Below are 15,418 nucleotides of genomic sequence, written 5' to 3' on the forward strand. Positions count from 1 at the left end.
TTTTTGTGTGTGAAACTTTCACAAATTTTACAAGGAGCTAGGATTGGGGAAAGTTTCATGCTGTAAAAAGGCCTTTGCCTTCAATTCGTGACAATTTCAGACTGCAAATGTTTCTGGTTTTATGGTAACAATGTTTATTACACCTGTTCTGAGGCAACCAAAAAATCTGTGGGAAATGATGTCTGAATGATATTACATTACTGATACCAGTATGTGCCTTATTTTTCTGTCACCAGCTTTGAGATTTTTTAAAAGAGCACAATGTAGCTTTGTTGTGATAGGGAAATTATTTTTCATATAATAATCTCACTTCCTGTGAACAAAGTAGAATTGAAAATGAAAATATACTGTTTATTTTTTCTTCCAATGACAAGAAGACTAGACATACTGTTGCAGTGACACTCAATCGTCATTTGGTGCTCAGACAACATACTTGTAGCTTAAGTAAACTCCAAGTCTGTCTCTCAGGAAGTGAGCGTTATTCTAGCAAGACTACCAGCGACGAAGAATCATTCAATTCTTGCACTCTGTTAAATGAAGGTCAAACTATAATGTTAATCACATGTTTGTCTTTTTCCGTCATGGATTCATTTCAGGCTGCAAACCAAAGCTACATTCGTCTAAATGCATTTTTTACATTAGGAAGATCTGCCACCTGAATAGTCTGTATTTGTTTTTGTTCTGTTTTGTCTTTTGCTGTGCTGACCTGGCATCTAGTACTTTCCAACAGCTTCGCAAGGTTAAGGTAACGATTAAAAGGGGATTGAATAAAACCAGTCTCCTGTCACAGAAAAACTGTCACAGCTGAAAGTGAGTGACCACCATCTCTCATGAGATTACAAGATATTGTAACTTTAGCCCGAGAAAACATACCGGGAATATAAACACTAACAAGCCGACCACCTACCTGCCTTTATTTCCAACACAGTTCATTACTCTCTATTTGAGCGGGGCAGGCCACAGATTTACAGGTAGAAGGTGTGGGAAACCCATTTCTGGATTTTGGATGGCCATGATTTGACACAAAGAAAATTGGCACATTCCTATCAAGATCTCATGAAAATATACAAGTAGTTGTTGACTCGCAAGAAGACAGAGAAAATACTTTGCACCGGTATGACAGAGTCATTGGAGCCAAATAAGAAAGGCAGAAAAAAAAATAAGTTGACATTCTCAATGTCAAATAATGCTTGGAGGCTACAACTTGCCACCTTTCCACAAAAAATGAAAATAAAGACGTAAACACCCAAATGGCCAATTACAGATAATAAGATTCCTGGGCAGAAGTGACATGGAATATTTGTGTTTCAAGATTTAGCCAAAACTGCCCTCTACAGAAAAAGAAAAGAAAATGAAATCACAGGGACTGAGACAACTTTAAGGTCATCACAGTATGTGTATCACCACTCTTATTGGAAGGCATCTATTTCTTGAGTGAGCTCGAACACAAATAAACAGTTGCCATTTCTTGAGAGTGAGAGAGCAACTGTATCCACGGTGTGAGATATTACACACCTGCAAATCACAAGTACCACAAATTTCAGCAAAGTGAATATATCACATTTTATAGTAAAATTCTTTCTGACAGGCTTGAACTTGCTTTAAAAGCTTTACTTGATTGCAAATTCAAACACTATTTATCTAAATGTCTATCCTGCTGTGTGTGAAATGACCTAAATATTAACAAAATGAGATTTTGCATTTTTCTCTTTTCCACTACAGTCCTATGACCCACCGAAATTTGTAAGACTGTAAACTAATCAATCCATTTGGTACTTTGTGGAACAGTTAAAAGTATGAAAATAAGCTCACCGGAACCTTTATGAATTCACAGACAGCAGAACTGACTTTAAAACTAGGGGTCGGCCCCACTAAATCAACTCAACCTACAATCATACTAGCCCACTGAATGTCAACACAGAATGCACAAAGGGAACTTTCCAAGAGAGAAATACCTACAGAATTTTTTTTTTCTCTAGCAGTTGCGCCTAATGCTGAATATTTTGTTCTGTAGAAACTGAATGAATTCTAGTTTTCGTAAGTAAACAAATTGACATAAAGATAATAGACTGGTAAGTATACAAAATGCAAAAGACAAATAGCTATACCATACATCTGCTGGACTTTATGAAAAAAAAAGACTGCTCTTCAAAACAGCAGCTCCTAACAAAGTCTTATTGACTATGCTCATCATCCATGAATAATAGAATACCCATAGATGCTTCCAGGAGTGCAAACTATACATCAACTTTTCTATGGTGTGTGCATTCCACATTCCATTGAACTTCTTGCCTGTAAGTTCCAGAAATCTTCATAGATTTTTATGTAGCATCCACAAGTTTCTGATATACAATGGGTTAAAAAGATGATGGACAAATGGTGATAACCTATACCCTATGACAGCAAGATTATGACTTTGTGCCTGCCATTTCAGATACCATCTTGGGAACATGCAACACTCCTCCTGACCTTCAAAAAAACTGCAGGTAAGCTTGTCTTGGCGAAATGATACAAAAGTAAAGAAAGCCAGTGATGGGGGGGGGGGGAGGGAAGAGGGACTGAAATTGGTAGAGGAAAAGTCTTTCATCAGCATGATTCTGCAAATACTGGTTTCCTGAGCCATGCTAAACATTGATCCCAATCAATCACACAGCCCACTCAGAGATCGAATCTTTGCAACAGACAAGAAAGACAAGACCGCGAGACAGAAAGGAAATATCCCAGATCCAATCAAAACTTGACAGTTTGACTCTTGAAAAAAGCATCAAGCACAACTCTACCACAGACTGGATCATGGATGAAATGACAAGAAATTCTGAAACTTGTGGCAATTCAGCGCTGCAAATTGAGTTTAAGTGTTTGAATTATATCATTTCTCTTTTTCCTTAAAGATTATTTTGGAAATGGTGTTAGTAATTTTTCCTCCCATCACTAACACATAAGTTTATCTTGCTTATCTTTATTTTAATCAGGGAAATGACAAACCCAATGTTGATAGAGAAAGCAAGAGGGAGTGAGAGAGGGGAGTTTCAAACTTGAGTGCACAAATTTGAAGTTATGAAGCAAGATGAGCAATTGACTCAATTACATTCACAGAAAAAAAAAATGAGATAAGGATGTGGAATCTAGAATACAGCTAACATGAAAAATAAAGAGAAAATTGACTTAAATATCTGCTATGTAATGCTATGAGTAGTGATTTAGTGTTATGAAACCACTTCTTCTCTGGTATGCGCTGACGGTTCGATTTTGCTACAACACGCATTTCCCATAGACACCTGCCCGAGTATACTCGGGACTCGTCCTCAACGGGTTAAAGAACTTGTCATCTTGGGAAAGCACAAGGGTTCAATATTCACTGTATGCATGCAGCATTGGACAGAGTATCCAGTTGCCATCTAGACTAATGGGTGAAATTGTACTTTGCAGTGCAGGCATAAAGATAGTCATAGCACCATTCATGATGAATAGTAATAACATTGAGGCCACCTTGGTTAAATAAGGTCATTTTGATGATCACTGTAATCTTAATATTGGCGACCATACTTTCTTCCTTCTTAGAATATATGCCCACTCTTTGGATATCTATGACAGTTTGCTTGTTTATCTTCTATCGTTTGGATCTTACCATACACAGCCATATACGATTGTTTACACATCAACTCCTAATTGGCCTTAATGATTCATTTGGTTTCATGGATATGTATTGCCCCTGTTTTTCCTTATATGAGATATGTGAGTTTCAAGTGGATTTTCTCTTATGAAAAACCAGTAGGAATTCAAAGGCAGCTCACCTCCAGCACAGGACATGGAGCACTCAGTCATGCCAGTCTCCATCCAGATGTAGGAAGCCAGCTGGTTGACAGGAGGATCAGGAACATTGGGGTTCCCGCCCAAAGTGGCCTGGTTTCCTTGATCCTCCTCCGGGATACTGGAACTGTAGTCATCGCTTGTGAAGGTCTCAGTATCCTCACCTCCAATAGGGACAAGTGGCCCCTGCACTCCAGCGCTGAATGGGCTGAAGTTGGTTTGCGGGTCCTGTGGTCCAAGGCCAGGGCCAGATGGTTGTTGGGATCCTGGATAGGGGTAGGAGACACCCGACTGTCCTCCGGTCTGCGGAAGGTTGGAAGGGGGCTGAGAAGGGTTGTCCGGGAGGTATCCCTGGTTTGGACGCCATGGGTAGCGATTAGGAGTGCCTGCTCTTGGAGGTTGCTGGGGGACACTCTGCCCTTGAGATGGTAAGCTACTTCCCCCTTGACCCAGAACAACAGGTCTACCCTGATTCTGGGTGGGCACTCCCTGTCCATATGTTGGCGGCACACCTTGTCCTCTTGATGGTACTCCCTGACCACCTCCAACTGGCAAGCCTTGGTTTGGCGGAGGTCTGTAGTTTGGGTTGTAAACGATTTCACCGGTTGGCGTTCCAGGTTGAGGGTGACTGAAACCTGGTCTCGGTGGCTGTCCTCTTGGATTAGAGCTGGTTCCTGTGCTGATGCCTGTTCTTGATTGATCACCTCCACTCTGTACGTAGTAAGTTCCAGTCGCCGAGCCTGGCAGATATCCACCACCCTGATATGAGTTGTAGTTTGGTCTGTATGGCCTTGAAGAATCAGGGACACCTCGATTATAACTTCCAGCAAACAACCCCGACTGAGCTGTGGTTCCAGAGTTCACAGGATTTCCTGTTTGACCAGAAGAGCCTGTGCGGCCACCAGGTAGGTTGGGATTGTATCCTGACGTCCTTGTTGGGTTGGGTCTCCTGGGCTGATTCGGTGATGATTGGGATGATTGTTGAGCAGCACCTTGTACAGGTAGGATATTTTCCCTCCTTGGCACCTGGGTTTCTGGAGGGTTGTTCAAATTTGGAAAGTACCCATAGAATGGACGAGATTGAGTGTTCTCTGGGTCAGTCTGTCCTGTCTGTGCTTGGCCCTGAGAGCCGGTTTGAGTGGGACCACGGCCATACTGTGAACTAGAGACATAGCCAGATTGGGGTCTTCCATCAGGTCCTGGTCGAGTCTGACCACCTGCCCCCTGAACTGGGCCATACCCGCCTGTTTGTACACCTGAGCCCGTTCCAACACTGCCTTGACCTTGTGTTTCACCTGGCGACTGCTGCTGAGGTTGGGGCAGTCTTCGGTCAGCCAATGAGTCACCTGTCACGCTGCCAGAAGCAGATCCAGAGAGGGCACTGCTGGGCCCCACAGAGAATCCCCCAGGCCCATGTGGATATCTGCTGTCCCCAATGTCCGTTCCAAGCCCTTGCCTTCCTTGTCCCGAATCAGGTTTGGAGGATGTCTCAACTCTTGCGAACCCTCTAGGTTCTTCTTTTCCTCCCATCCCTTGTCCTGGCATGACACCCGTTGATATGCTCATCTTTTCCTTCTCATCAGCGGCAGCATCAGCAGATGGTGGGGCCTCCGTGCTCACAACTGGAGGTGTTGGGCGAGGTGTGGTCGGTGGGGTGGTGGTTTGGATGGTTGTCATTCTTGTCGTTGTAGGTACTGTGGTTGACATACTTGTGGTCGGTTTGGTCGTAGGCTGTGTTGTTGTGGGCTTTGTTGTTGTTGGCTCTGTAGTCGTTGGTCTCTTTGTAGTTGTGGGTGCTGTTGTCGTTTGTGCATCCTGTGAAAGAAGGCATGGTGCATAACACTCAAATGAACGTGATGGCAGCGGATTTCAAATCTTCGTCACACAAACACAACATAATGGGCCACAATCCCTTAAACTGACTGCAAACCACATTTCTGGATCATAATCTAGTAATCACATGAACCACAAAACTGTGAGATGCTGCAGCTCCCTCCCCACCCCCACCCCCCCCCCCCCCACACACACACACATATGCACAGTTGTGCCATAGGGGAAAAAGGTATACTACTACTTCCATTAACAAAGAGATGGCCCATAATCATCAGACTCACAATTCAGACTACAGTTTGTCAATGTTCGATTAATGCGCAGTTATGAGCCATGATAAACAATGCACACATGACATTTGCTGAGTTGAGTAATGTTTGAGAGTCAAGCAGGTTAAGAGAAAGGCCAAGAGAGAAAATGAAACTATATCAGTTTTCCAGTGACATATCTGATACTGAGTAGAGTAATTCATTATTTGGTATGTGTCATTTGGATGTAAGAGCTAGGAAATTTGACCGGGGTTGCAAAAGAAGGGTGCATGGAGTCAGCCCCCTCCCCTCCCCTCCCCCACAATAACAAGAGACCCGCGGGTCTAGCGCTCACCTGAGTATCGCAAGTTCACCTTTCACGCAGTCACTAATCTAAATTATTCACAGCTCTACCAAAATTTGACGAGGCATTCTCAAGTGGAAGATGAAAATGTACAATAAGGGCCCAATTTTTTCAAGATTCCTTAATTTGGGGGAATTGGGGCCCCCTGGGGCCCTCTGGGTGGGGCATGGTGCCCAGTTTGATAAATTGAGATCCTGACCACCTAGGGATGCTACCTGCCAAGTTTGACAAAAATCCATCATGAGGTTTTCAGGAAGAAGATGAAAATGTACAATTCAGGCCCCCATTTGGACCCTTCCAACCACCCCCCTCCCCCCTACCCCCAAGAGGGGCACCCCTGGATCTCCTATGAACAAACTTGAAACTACAGTCATTAATGTACTCACTCATAGTATTATCTCAGCTCTATAACTTCTGATTCTAGAGAAGATTTTTAAAGATTCCTTCATTTGGGGGGTTTGGGCCCCCTGGGGGCCCCCTGGGCGGGGCATGGTGCCCATTTTAACAAATTGAGATCCTAACCCCCTAGGAATGCTACCTGCCAAGTTTGGTGAAAATGGGTCATGGGGTTTTCAAGAAGAAGATAAAAATGTACAATTTAGGCCCCATTAGGACCCCTCCTCACCCCCACCCCCCCCCCCCCCCCTGGGTCCCAAGGGGGGCACCCCTGATTCTGCCATGAACAAACTTGAAACTACAGTCATCAATGTGCTAACTCATAGTATTAACCTAGCTCTATCACTTCTGGTTCTAGAGAAGAAGGTTTTTGCGGATTCCTTAATTTTGGGGGGTTTGGGCCCCCTGGGGGCCCCCTGGGTGGGTCATGGTGCCCATTTTAACAAATGGAGTTCCTAACCCCCTAGGGATGCTACCTGCCAAGTTTGGTGAAAATGGGTCATGGAGTTCTCAAGAAGAAGATGAAAATGTACAATTTAGGCCCCATTAGAACCCTTCCCCACCCCCCTCCCCTGGGTCCCAAGGGGGGCACCCCTGATTCTGCCATGAACAAACTTGAAACTACAGTCATCAATGTACTAACTCATAGTATTAACTTCGCTCTATCACTTCTGGTTCTAGAGAAGAAGATTTTTACAGATTCCTTAATTTTGGGGGGTTTGGGCCCCCCTGGGGGCCCCCTGGGTGGGGCATGGTGCCCATTTTAACAAATTGAGTTCCTAACCCCCTAGGGATGCTACCTGCCAAGTTTGATGAAAATCGGTCATGGGGTTTTCAAGAAGAAGATGAAAATGTAAAAAGTTTACGCACGACGCACGACGGACGACGGACGACGGACGACGCACGACGCACGACGCACGACGGACGCCGGACGAAGGGCGATCGCAATAGCTCACTTGAGCCTTTGGCTCAGGTGAGCTAAAAACATATCAAGCCCCATGATATGTGTGACATCTACAATTTCACTGATTTGAAACTTGCTGCAGTGAAAGTTGGTTAGGAAGGCTAGCTGGACATAACACAGTTGAAAAACTTGCCGCTATGAAGTAAATTGAACCATGACCTTGTCAATGTTCAATGGTAGACATCTCCTCTGTGAGAGATCTGCACTCGTGAACAGACCCTTGGACAGCTGGGCCCTGTATTCATTCACAATATGTTTTGTACATTTACACATTTCATTCATTCTCTGAATCCCGAGGGGTCGCTTAACCCACGATCTCCTGGAATCTGCTGTGTCCTGTGCAGAGTCTATGTGAATTTCAGAATTATGCAGGGAGTGGTTTAAGGAGGATACTTGGATTAACAAGAGCACATGAGTGTCATGGGTCACATAGAGACAGGAGCACTGCTCACCTGCTGTGAAGTCTGCTGCCCCCTATCCTCCTCTGGGGCCACAGGGGGAGTTTCCTGCTTCGTACTCCTTGGGTTGGGGATGACGTACTCATATGTGATCCCTGGATTTCTCTGCTGATATATGATCTGAAAGAGCATGAATAGAATGAAATACTCATAGTTGATATGTGTGAGTGAGTAGCAATTTTTGGAGATATGTTTCTTTGTATCCATTTACAAAAGGAATATCCTACCGAAAGAATTATACTGTATCTACCGGCATATACAGCATACTCGGGTTTGCATTTAAAGGTTAGCTAGACGTAACACAGGCAAATTTTAATTCATAGTGTGGCTGACACAAACTAAATATGTCATGCTTAATACTTCACAAGAAATTTGCCACCTGGTACATATCTTGCCTAAACATAAGCCCACTAAATACCCTGCACTGTCTGTCTAGATATTCCACAAATATAATTACCCCCTGACAGAACATGATTTTCAAACACAGTGATTCCTAAATGTATCTGGTGCCAAGTGTTGTCACAAATCATTTCTAAATCTATGTTAGTTTTTGTTCCTTCTGAAGGAAGTTGCAGCATGAGAGATATGAAAATATCACAGGGGGAAAACAGAATCACAACTCGACGGAAATCGTTCGGTGAGCTTTCCTCTAACTTACGGGAATTTCACTCAACAGCCTCGCATTTTTTTGTTCACTCTACGGGGTATTAACAAGTTATTTCTGTCCCACAGCTCAGGTGTGCTTGTAACGAGGTGGTGACAAGCGCTAAGGTAATCACAGAGCATGGCACGCAGTGATCCTGAACTTGCTGCATGCACTGAAATGCCACAGAAAAATCTCGCCATGGGAACAGGAAGCAGAATCCCGTAAGTGACCATTCAAGGTTCTTTGGAAAACTTGTCAGGTCTTGTGAAATACAACGACAACTTAAATTTCCTCATCCTTCTTTCAAGGTATATTCTCTTCAAAAGCTAAATCATTCCCACAAGGAAGCTTACTTCATATAAATGTGCTAAAAGATAGAACCATAGTGATAAGATATAAGTAAAGGCAGACAAACATTCCAAAAAGAGGTAAAACCATTTGAAAGTAATTTAATGTCAGTATTGGATCACAAGTCTCCCATTGGTTTGTAACCAACCAATAAATAAGTGGAGAATTTCACTACTTTGAGACTTTCCATTTAAATACCATACCATAATTACCATATCATTACAACCTTATAAAGATTTGATAAGGATATGCTCCCCCCCCCCCCCCCCCAACAGAATCCATATAAACAAGTTGATGAAGTGAAGAACAAGCCAATGGGAGACTTGTCGGGCAGTGAGGTCTACTACATCATGTCATCTGCATAATGTTTATGTAAATGTGAATAATATCACTAGTCCTTTGAAAAAAAAAAGTGAAACATTATTTTCAGAGAGTATGTTGTTTGGTACACTGCAAGTTTCTCAGTGGCTGTAAGTCAACAAGAATACATTGAAATGAACACAGTCTTGAAGGTACATTTTGGAAGAAATAAGAACAGGGGGAAGGAGGAGGAGAAGGAGGAGGAGGAGGAACAGGCTGAGGATGATGATGATGAGGAGGAGGAGGATGAGGAGGAGGAGGATGAGGAGGAGGAGGCTGAGGAGGAGGAGGAGAAAGATGCACAGAGATGAAGAAGATGGCATCTTTTACCATGGCATCCAAATCCACCGCTGTGGGGCCCATAATCAGGATCTGCTCCCCCAAATTGTTCTGGCTTCTGGCCGACCTCTTGTAGAGGACGTTGGTTCCACCAGCTGAGTAGTTTCCTGGATAGTCTATCCTCCAGTTGCAGTTGAAGACTGTGTCTCCAGCAGATGTCTGAAGAGCTGGTTATGGAGATACAGAGAGAGATTGAATATGGTATCATTGCCATGGAAACTGTTCCCAAACCATTTCCATTAACTGTACAATAATGTGACACCTGCAAATGAGTTAAAGATTTCTAGCAATTTATCAGTAATTGACAGGCTATGACAAACTTACAAAACTACTTCAAAGAAATTTTCTGTGTTCTGTAGTCATTGCAAATATGGAATCACTATTTATCATTTGAGTTTTCATTGGCTTGTATATTTACATCTCCTGAGCTGCAATCACCAAAAATGCATCAATACAACATTTCAAAGAATTGATGCATTTGCACAGATTCCACAGCTGTCATGAACATTTCAGTTGAGACCTGGTCATTTGGTTTCTTAGACTAAACTACAAGTGTACATTGCCAAGACTGCACATCATATGTCAGTAACAGTTGTCATGTTTAAGATGTAAACTAACAGTGACATGACGAGTATCATTGGGTAATATCAATTGCATTGTCAGTCTAGTCAGGACGACTCTATGACTACCAAAAAAAAAAAAAAAAAGAGGAAGAATCTGCAATTTTGCACTTGATCTATCCTTTTCTGTTTTACTCTTCAATCCCCGAGGGTGAAGAGATATTGACATTGAAGAGTTTCTGTCCGTATCAAATCACTCAACAAGAGCCAGCAGGTAACCAAAAGGGGGTCACAACAGCCAGTGAGGGGTGGAGCTCTGGCACCCTAACCCCATCTTGTTACCCCCGCCCTAAGGGGATCGGGGTCTCAGCTCAGGAGTAAATCAGAAAATGATGGACAGTCATTTAAAGACTCTCTGACCTCTCCCAATATCTTGTTCACATACAATACAAGACAGCATACCTTTGTGGAAATACATGTAGAGCATGCTATATGACTATATTTGATGCTCAGTTCCCTTCATCTCCTATCTAGTTTTGCTGATGAGAACAAAATTACATCCCCCCCCCAAAAAAAAAGGAACTAGCATAAAAAAGTGAATAAATAATGCCTCTGACATCCTCCATGGCAGAAGCACAAAAAGTGATGCGGACTACTCAAATTCTTTCTAGTTTTGGTCACTACTCAAACAGGAAATAGGTCAGTCCCTGGACACATCCCATTCCAGAGCAGGGCCTATAGAGTCAAGCCCCCAATGTATAAGGGACGAGCTAAGTGATAGTCATACTCTGATAGTGACTTCCGCAATGACAGGTGATCAAATTTTGGGATATCTGCTCGTTACCATGGAGAGCTGCCAACAGGTCCCAAATTGCACAAATTGAATGAGAAAGTCTCAGTGATTAGCTTCAGTTTGAAATGACGACGCAGCTTTTAGTCTGGGATGACAGAACCCTATCTTTATGAAGTCCTTGAGACAATGGGGCAAAATGACATCACTGTCGAATGAAACTTGTGATCACTTCTCTGGATATTACATTTAAAATAATTTTAAAAGAAAAGTGCACTGAGGCAGTCACTTCCTGTGAGCTAACAATGCTGAGATTTCCCCCATCCCCCCCCCCAAAAAAAAAAGAAAACAATCTTTTACAGACGAAAGTAGAGAAATGGAGACAACAGCTGACTTAAAAATGGAGCAAAAGTGGTCAAACAATGACCAATTGCAGCTCATTCCATCTTCAACAGGCCTCAGCCTGAGTATATTTGTGACCAGTGCATCATTGGCTGGCTAAGCAAGCTATTTATACAATTTATACTTCTGAATATGTCAAATATGCAGAGCTGTACTATAATGGACAACTTGAAACAGATGTCACACTTATTTTGATCATGACACAATGTGAGATGATTGAAATACTTCTGAGTTTATTTTATCATCAACGTCACTATTTCTTGATAAGAGAGCTTCCCAAATAACTCTACTCTTGATATAAATGTAGGAAATGATTTTCATACTAGACCTCCAAGACATAACAAGTTGAAAAAGCAGAACTGAAGGAAGTTGAAATTTGGTCACATTCTTCTACAGGGAAAATAAGTCCAATAGAAGTGTCGTCATTGTCAAGAGACCAAGACAGGTTATTTTCAACAGTGGACAAGACATTACATAAATGATCAAATCACATTCAAACAGATGTGATTCTCCACACTCCTTTTTTGTTGCTTTCACATTGCTCAGCTTTTCACTTATCAGAAGCTGTAACATGACCACTTTTGTTGTTTAAAGCAGTGTTCCATTGTGACTAATTCTGGAAATAACACAGACCTCGGACAGAAAAATACATCGGTAAAAAAAAAATTACAATGGAAACAACACACCGACACTGGTCTCCCCTGCAAAGGTCCAGTTCTACTCCAATCATCGACAGGAAATGAATGGGCGATAATTACTCACCCAGGTAGTTCCTGGACTTGGTCGTCTCCGTGATGTTGACGTACATGGCACCGGCCGGGATGGTCACCATGGTGTGGTAGCCGATGGTGCGGAAGTCGTTGGTGATGGCCCCGGAGAAGATCTGGCAGTCAGTGTTGGATCCGCCGCACATTCCGCACTTGTCCACCACCAATCCTGAGCCAAGGACGCCATCACATCCAACGGTCTGTGCATGGAGAGCAAGAAGAATTCGGGGAGAATTGAGTTGTGTTTTCATTTACAAGAGAGTTTTATTTGCATACAGTATTGTATACAGCATACTTATATGCTGTATTTGCTGGTGTATAAGCTAAAGCCCTAAATTCTGGCCAATGATTTGAAACAAAAAGATATATGGAGGTTATTATGACATCTGCAATTATATTGGACTTTGAGAGACAGTTCAGTGTAGATTGTGATGGCCTTGAGCGAATGTGTCATACAGTGATTAGAAGATTGGCAGGAACTCAAAAGAAACTACCGGTAGCCACTTAAGTGACTGTAAGCTTCTAAAACTTAGAGATATCATTTGATATACAAAATAACATATACTCCAAAATATCTTTTACACTTCTGGTACCAAAATATATTATTTATAAAGAAGACCTAGCTTCTGTAAACATAAACTGTTATTATCATCATTACCTGGAACTTTTCACACCATTTGTGAATCCTATTACCAAGGTAACCTATTTGATACCACTTTCCAGCTAAGAAAAACAGACAAAAAACACAACTTCCATCAAAGCTCACCTTTAACTATGAGAGCATGTGTCATTCAGGTTCTGGTCCCCAAAGGATTAAGGAAGACCAAAATTTAACCATCCCATCACTGGCTATTACAGTAAATCCTTTCAATCAGTTTTCCAATAGGCCTACCTGTGTCCCAAAGATCAGTTTCCACCTGTGGTGGTGTAACTAAGATACAAATATGCCATGAAAGCTGTTCCATGTTGGATTACTGTATGTTCATGTCACTGCCCTAAAAAGATCTACATGGATTAAGGGGGTGGCATTCCCTATCATACACAGCTCATTCTTGATTTCTTGTTTTGCCCTCATCTTCTTTGGTAGGATGAAAGATGCCTTTCAACCAAACTATGCCAAGCGCTTGTCATACTGCCATATCATGGAGCAACATCAATCTATCATAGTGTCATAATAAATAACCATGCAATGAATGTCACAATAGGAGTAGCTGAATGACATGGAATTTAATTCCTACCTGGGATACCTTTCCCTGCCATATCCTCCCCCCCCCCAAAAAAAAAAAGAAAAAAGAAAAGAAAAAAATCCACAAGAAAACTTTGAATGATATACAATTCACTGCCATGATCTTTGTCTTCACTAAGTTGTAATTAAAATCTTTGTGTGAAAAGTATTTATACAGTAAAACATAGACACTGTCAGGATGTTGCACATTTTGTATATATGCTACCAAATGAATTGTTATCAGAGATCTTTGATTTTTATCGCAAGTTGTGACCATTATTGATTATATAGTCTATGATCTCCAGACCTGTCACCAAAGCTATGCTCATTATCATATCTCTTCTTTCCTGTTCATTTGTCCAAGCCAACGCTTAAAGAGATATCGGGTCAGGGTTTATCTGGCATCAGGAGTTTCGCAGGTCATGTATGGTAGTCATCTGCCACACATTATTCACATGGACAAGATGAATAGGCATATTGCTCTCTCTTGCTGCTGCTGTTGTTGGTACACCAACAGCAAAGCAGGTTAGATTTCAATTTCCTCATACATCTGTTCCATTTTCCATAATTACATCCTATTTGTACATTTAATTTTCTTTTGTGGGTGAAAACTTAACTCATATTCTCTCTTGTGTTCTATTACTGTCCCCTCAGACTAGCTTTTTCTTACCAATACGGTATGTTCTACTACAAGTTTGCTTACAAGACCATCTACACGTAAGTCTGATCGCTTGTATGTTGACGTGTCTTTATCAAAATGATGAGCTGAGCACTGCCTTGTACGATTATTATATTGCATAATCTCCATGTTAATATGTTGTGTAATCATATGTTTATAAATATGATGAATACTGTTTGAGTCTAAAGGGGCCATCTTGTCATCTGTATGTATGAACTGTTAGAAGTGGAAATTTTTACACATTTCTCATGACAAGAAACTAGTGTAAAAACAACAGCACACATTTTTTTTTTTGCCTGTTATATGTAACACATTTTTATATTTTCATTCTGTGGAATAAAAGACAAGTGAAATTCCTTTTCCCTGCCCAAGTGCAAAAAGATTACTTGCAAGAAAAAATTTGCTTTTCCAGTGCATTCACTACTCTCTCTGTTTTTTCCTTTCTCTTTCTGTCTCATTATGCAGGACATCTGATCCCGTTTGCAATATGCTTGATGTAAAGTGTTACAGATATGATCGTGTGGGTCCTGAGACATACAAAAAAAAAATAATAAAAAAAAAAGAAATCATGACAACTGAAGAAAAGAAAGAAAGAGGGTCATTTTCTAAAGTAGGCCAAGTTTGCAAATAATACCCATTCATGTCACACTCCCTAAACAATCATTTGAGGCAGGTAGAATGGAAATAAACCTAATGAGTACATTCCATTCTGAATGGTTTACTTTAAAGGGACACTGTGACTTTGTAAGTTGGAATAGACCACTTAAAGGAAATAACTATTGCGCCAGATGAAAAATAAAGTAAGCTCGGCAAACTGCCAATGTTATCACTTTCAAGAGGAAATGATAATCAATTTTTGGAAAACTGACACTGAGATGACTGAATCTGGTGCAAATTTTAGGCCAAACACAGTATGATGGGCTTTCATACGTACCAATCAGACTTTCACTATTTTCAGAGTCAACTAATCCAACGCAGCCAGTACTGAATCACACTATCGGATGGGAGAACATGTGGCAGACACTTGCTCTTGTTTTTGTTGTTGTTGTTGTTGTTGTTGTTGTCTGAAAGATGACAGCTTATGAACAATAGCGTCACATGAGTTACTTAAACATTGTTTGGAGACCAAAATATTGATAATTAGGCAAGGTATTTCTGGCAACCTGAAAATAATCACAGCTTGTCAATTCACTGAGACACATTAAGTAGTATTCTTAGCTTATGAGGCCTAC

General features: G+C 41.6%; 1 protein-coding gene across 1 annotated transcript in view; it reads right to left on the bottom strand.

The window, feature by feature from the left end:
• Positions 1-13,542, bottom strand: part of LOC139721242 (uncharacterized) — a 54,612-nt gene extending 41,070 nt beyond the window's left edge. Inside the window, exons 1-6 of the mRNA XM_071632563.1 lie at positions 13,521-13,542; positions 12,941-13,005; positions 12,278-12,482; positions 9,755-9,930; positions 8,065-8,190; positions 3,795-5,625 (exon numbers count right to left, since the gene is read on the bottom strand). Coding sequence (XP_071488664.1) covers positions 3,795-5,625; positions 8,065-8,190; positions 9,755-9,930; positions 12,278-12,482; positions 12,941-13,005; positions 13,521-13,542 — 2,425 coding nt within the window. The remainder of the gene's footprint in view (positions 1-3,794; positions 5,626-8,064; positions 8,191-9,754; positions 9,931-12,277; positions 12,483-12,940; positions 13,006-13,520) is intronic.
• Positions 13,543-15,418: the final 1,876 nt, after the last annotated feature.

This window comes from Diadema antillarum, unplaced genomic scaffold (assembly GCF_040938485.1).
Source record: "Diadema antillarum isolate AM-2024a unplaced genomic scaffold, OU_Dant_1.0 scf00000140, whole genome shotgun sequence".
Taxonomy (NCBI): domain Eukaryota; kingdom Metazoa; phylum Echinodermata; class Echinoidea; order Diadematoida; family Diadematidae; genus Diadema; species Diadema antillarum.